This window comes from Trichechus manatus, unplaced genomic scaffold, assembly GCF_000243295.1.
Source record: "Trichechus manatus latirostris isolate Lorelei unplaced genomic scaffold, TriManLat1.0 scaffold00081, whole genome shotgun sequence".
Classification (NCBI taxonomy): Eukaryota; Metazoa; Chordata; class Mammalia; order Sirenia; family Trichechidae; genus Trichechus; species Trichechus manatus.
Genome location: NW_004444017.1, coordinates 39648 through 44520, shown reverse-complemented (window position 1 = coordinate 44520; position 4873 = coordinate 39648). Strand labels below are relative to the sequence as shown.

Sequence of the window (4873 nt, the reverse complement as noted above, 5' to 3'; positions counted from 1 at the left end):
AGTGTGTCTTAGTCTGGAAGCTCTGCTGAAACCTATCCACCATAGGTGATCCTGCTGGTATTTGAAATACTAGTGGCATAGCTTCCATCATCAGAGCAACACGCAAGCCACCGCAATAGACAAACTGACAGATAATAATAGCACTTACAAAATAGGGAATAATAATAGTTCTTAGAACATAGGTTAAGGACTCCTGGTGGCACAACAGTTAAAGCACTAGACTGCTAACAGAAAGGTCTGTGGTCCAAAACCACCAACAGTTATGTAGGAGAAAAGACCTGGTGATCTGCTCCCATAAAGATTACAGCCTAGGAAACCCTATGGGGAAGTTTTACTCCGTCCTATGGGGTCACTATGAGTCGGAATTGACTTTACAGCATACAATAACAACACAGAATAGGTTGCTGTGAGGAATAATGGACGGAATTGACTTTACAGCATACAATAACAACACAGAATAGGTTGCTGTGAGGAATACAAGACTCAATATTTGTAAAATGCTGAGAATGGGCCTGATACATAATAAGAGCAAGTAAGTTCTGGTTGTTATTATTCTGCCCCTGGGAATTCTCCAGTGTGGCTTCTACAACCTCCCTGGCTCTCAGTCATAAACTCTGCCTCTATAGGCAAACCTGCCCCATTTGTAGCTCCATGCTTCACCAGGCAGAAACAGTCCTTCTCAGGATATCTTCATCCCTCCTCCCCTTCCCAGTTAGGATTTTGCAAATAAAATTTGGTGGAGACAGCAGAGCCGCTGTCTGTCCACGGGGTTATGCGACTAGGCAGTCAATCTTTTGATTAGGTGGCTTGCCTGGGATTGCCTGCCTGGTCTGTCCTGGTCTGGCGCTTCAGTCCTGATTGGGAATCAAGGCTACTGGCAGGGCCGGGGCAGAGAGAAGCTGCAAGGTTTCAGCCACGTGCCTTTTTGTGAGTTTAGCTTCTGCATTCGTCTGGAGAGAGTTTGTTTGTTTAATTATTCAAAGCCCAACGTTCTGCCACGTCCCGCCCCCCACCCCACCCCCATTCTTCCCTTAGATGAGATACCGCTATTCCTCCAAAGAAAAATTTAACACTGTTTTCTCCCGTCTGTCATACGCTGACCCAGCTCAAAGCCTCACGCCTTCACCCAAAGGCAATGATTTCCCCTCGGGTCCACTCGGCGTTCAGCGGGTTCCCAGGTGAACTGAAATCCAGAGCTATTCTCATCTGGTTGCCCTGGGAGTTTCAGCGCTCTCGGTACAACCTGTTCCTCCATCCTTCCCAGTCCCTCCCTCCCTCCCTCCCTCTGCCCGGCTGCGCCCTTCTCGCCCCACCCCCCTTCCCTAGCCCGGGGCGCCAGCTGCGCCCTCCAGGGAGACACCCGCTACCACATAACCCAGGAAGGGAGGCGGGAGGAGGAGGAGGGGATGGCGGGAAGGAGGGGGAGCTGCGAAGGGTGGAGGCCGAGCGCCATGCAGCCAGAGAGGGGCGGCTGAAGGTTGCATCTGCTGGAAGGAGGCTTTTCGGCTGCTTGGTAACGGGCTGCCAGAACAGAGACAGGCAGAGAGCAGGACAGCGGCTTCTTGACGTCAGGGCCAAGCGAAGGGATCGCGCCAACAACCCCAGCCCGCCCCAAAGTGGGGCCAGCCAACCGACCGCGGGAGAGGAGCCCGACGCCAGGCGCCCGGCGGAGAGTTAGCAGGGGCCATAGGAGCCGGTCGGTAGGGGCGCAGCATGCCCCCTGCCCCCGGGCGGTGGAGATCGCCCTGGTGCCCCTGGAGAACGGCGGTGCCATGACCGTCCGAGGAGGAGGTGAGACCCGTGCAAGGTGTGGCCAGGTCGCTGGGGGAGAGCTCCAGTGTCCCTTGACGGTTGAGCTCAGTGAAGGGAGCAAAGAGCCGGCCCCAAGGGGGCGCAGCGCGCAGAGGGGCGCGGACCTGGGAGGGCGGGCTTTGCCCCCGCTGCCCCGGGAGCTGCCGCAGCCTAGACCACCGCTTTCGGAGGACAAGGAGGAAGAAGGCGACCCCGCCCTGGGCATGGCAGAGGATCAGGCGCCGGGCGCGGGGTCCCTTCTCCACCAGCGTGTCCTCATAAACATCTCCGGGCTGCGCTTCGAGACGCAGCTGGGCACCCTGGCGCAGTTCCCCAACACCCTGCTGGGGGATCCGGCCAAGCGCCTGCGCTACTTCGACCCGTTGAGGAACGAGTACTTCTTTGACCGCAACCGGCCCAGCTTTGACGGCATCCTCTACTATTACCAGTCAGGGGGCCGGCTGAGGAGGCCGGTCAATGTCTCGCTGGACGTGTTCGCAGATGAGATCCGCTTCTACCAGCTGGGGGATGAGGCCATGGAGCGCTTCCGGGAAGACGAGGGCTTCATCAAAGAAGACGAGAAGCCCCTGCCCCGCAACGAGTTTCAGCGTCAGGTGTGGCTTATCTTCGAATACCCGGAAAGCTCGGGGTCCGCGCGGGCCATCGCCATCGTCTCGGTTTTGGTCATTCTCATTTCCATCATTACATTCTGCTTGGAGACCCTGCCTGAATTCAGGGATGAACGAGAGTTGCTCCGTCATCCCCCAGTGCCCCACCAGCCTCCTGCTCCTGCCCCAGGTGCCAATGGCAGCGGGGCCATGGTGCCTCCCTCTGGCTCGACAGTGGCACCGCTTCTGCCTAGGACCCTGGCCGACCCCTTCTTCATTGTGGAGACCACGTGTGTCATCTGGTTCACTTTCGAGCTGTTGGTGCGTTTCTTCGCCTGCCCTAGCAAGGCTGACTTCTCTCGGAACATCATGAACATCATAGACGTGGTGGCCATCTTCCCCTACTTCATCACCTTGGGCACCGAGCTGGCAGAGCAACAGCCAGGAGGTGGAGGAGGTGGCCAGAACGGGCAGCAGGCCATGTCCCTGGCCATCCTCAGAGTGATCCGCCTGGTCCGGGTGTTCCGCATCTTCAAGCTTTCCCGCCACTCCAAGGGGCTCCAGATCCTGGGCAAGACCTTGCAGGCCTCCATGCGGGAGCTGGGCCTCCTCATCTTCTTCCTCTTCATCGGAGTCATCCTCTTCTCCAGTGCTGTCTACTTTGCAGAGGCTGACAACCAGGAGACCCACTTCTCCAGCATCCCGGATGCTTTCTGGTGGGCAGTCGTCACCATGACTACTGTGGGCTATGGGGACATGAGGCCTATCACTGTTGGGGGCAAGATTGTGGGCTCACTGTGCGCTATTGCTGGGGTCCTCACCATCGCCCTGCCTGTGCCGGTCATCGTCTCCAACTTCAACTACTTCTACCACCGGGAGACGGACCACGAGGAGCAGGCGGCCCTTAAGGAAGAGCAGGGCAGCCAGAGCCAGGGGATGGAGCCGGATGGGGGAGGCCTGCACAAGACCAGTTGGAACAAGGTTTCCCTTGGCAAGGCCGTGGGATCTCTGGAGAATGCAGAGGGAGCCCGAAGGGGCAGCTGCCCCCTAGAGAAGTGCAACCTCAAGGCCAAGAGCAGTGTGGATTTACGGAGGTCCCTGTATGCTCTCTGCCTGGACACCAGCCGGGAAACAGATCTGTAAATGGAGATCAAGGCAGACATGGGGGGAGTGGGACAGGGGACAGTGGAGGTCTCCTGAACCTGGATCTCTGCTTTATACCACAGAGTATTTCAAGCCCACCCTGTAGCCTAAGTTCGCTCCCTCTTTCTTTCCCTCCTTCTCTCCCTCCTTTGACCCCCTATTTTTCCTCTTCTTTCCATGACATTAAGGGTCACCTATTTTTAAAAAGTACCACATTCCATGACGCAGGAGCTGTTGAAATGGTGAGCGCTGTGAGATGGATGTATTTGTAGCCAGTTTCCTATATCCAGCAGAGGGAAAACCCAAACAAAAATGACTTTAAATAGCCCAGAGCCCAAGAGATTTTGTAAGCCTCCCCCATCCATGTGTTCCAAGTTTGCTTTACATATGATTATATTTGTGTATAGAGGAAAATCTTATTTTTATGACCGGTGAGTGGATTTTTGTATGTAGTTCACCCAGAGATATTTTGGATATATTTTCATGAGATATGTTGTATTTATGGAGGAGAGAGTTGTTGCGATGTTTTCCTGTGAACTTCTATTAGAGCCAGAGATTCTGGTATGGCTGTTCTGGTTCCCATGCCCCCAAGCCTCTCTCTTTTTTGGGATGTGGTATCGGTGCTTTGTGTCTAGGCAGGAAATATTCTGGAAAAAAGGCAAACCTGACTTTTCTGTGCGCCTTAATTCTCATAACTTTCTTCAAAAAACATTTTAATGATGTTGAAGAAGACTTCTGATAATTCCTTCTCTTTATTTTTTATCCCAGGAAATAAAATGTTACTTGGTTGAGGCAAGTGTTAGTTTTTCTGCAGCCAATGTATTTTTGTTTTTGTTTTTTGAAATTTCTTAGTCTGCCACTTGTAGTTTCTGGTTTTGGAGTCAGAACAAATGCCTCCATTGGGGTAGAAAACTTGGAAAGCTAAGGATTTGATCAGCAACACCTTTTTGATGGACCCCCTTTGTGCCTCACAGAAGGTGGGAGAATTCTGTTTATCTCAAGCTGTTTGTGATATGGACACCATTTCAACAAGGTGTCTGATGTGGTATTAGACCCAACTGTCTATTAGCACAGAGTATGGATGGAGCTAGAAAGAACAGGATGGCCAGCACCGCCCCCCCCTCCACCGCCACACACACACACACACCCACACACACAGCTCCACCTGGGTCTTCTGGGGCTGGAGTTCTGAAGTCTGCTTTGTCTGCAGGTTTTAAGCTTTACTTAACATGGCTCATGGAGCCGTGGTGGCACAGTGGTTAAGAGCTCAGCTGCTAACCAAAAGTTTGGTAGTTCGAATCCACCAGCCGTTCCTTGGAAACTCTAGAGGG

The 4873-nt window shown here is 53.7% G+C and overlaps 1 protein-coding gene across 1 annotated transcript; it reads left to right on the top strand.

Annotated features, from left to right (window-relative positions):
• Nucleotides 1-1135: 1135 nt before the first annotated feature.
• On the top strand, nt 1136-3542 carry KCNA5 (potassium voltage-gated channel subfamily A member 5). Its single transcript, XM_012556932.2, has 3 exons — nt 1136-1178; nt 1327-1435; nt 1529-3542. The coding sequence occupies exons 1-3, from the start codon at nt 1136-1138 to the stop codon at nt 3540-3542; spliced, it is 2166 nt and encodes a 721-aa protein (XP_012412386.2).
• The last annotated feature ends 1331 nt before the right edge of the window (nt 3543-4873 follow it).

Excerpts from the sequence above, each read along its gene's own strand:
- KCNA5 (XM_012556932.2), top strand. The coding sequence starts at position 1,136 with ATGATTTCCCCTCGGGTCCACTCGGCGTTCAGCGGGTTCCCAG. Across the intron at positions 1,179-1,326 it reads GGCGTTCAGCGGGTTCCCAG|CCCGGGGCGCCAGCTGCGCC; the intron begins GTGAACTGAAAT and ends CCCCTTCCCTAG. Across the intron at positions 1,436-1,528 it reads AGGAGGGGGAGCTGCGAAGG|AACAGAGACAGGCAGAGAGC; the intron begins GTGGAGGCCGAG and ends ACGGGCTGCCAG.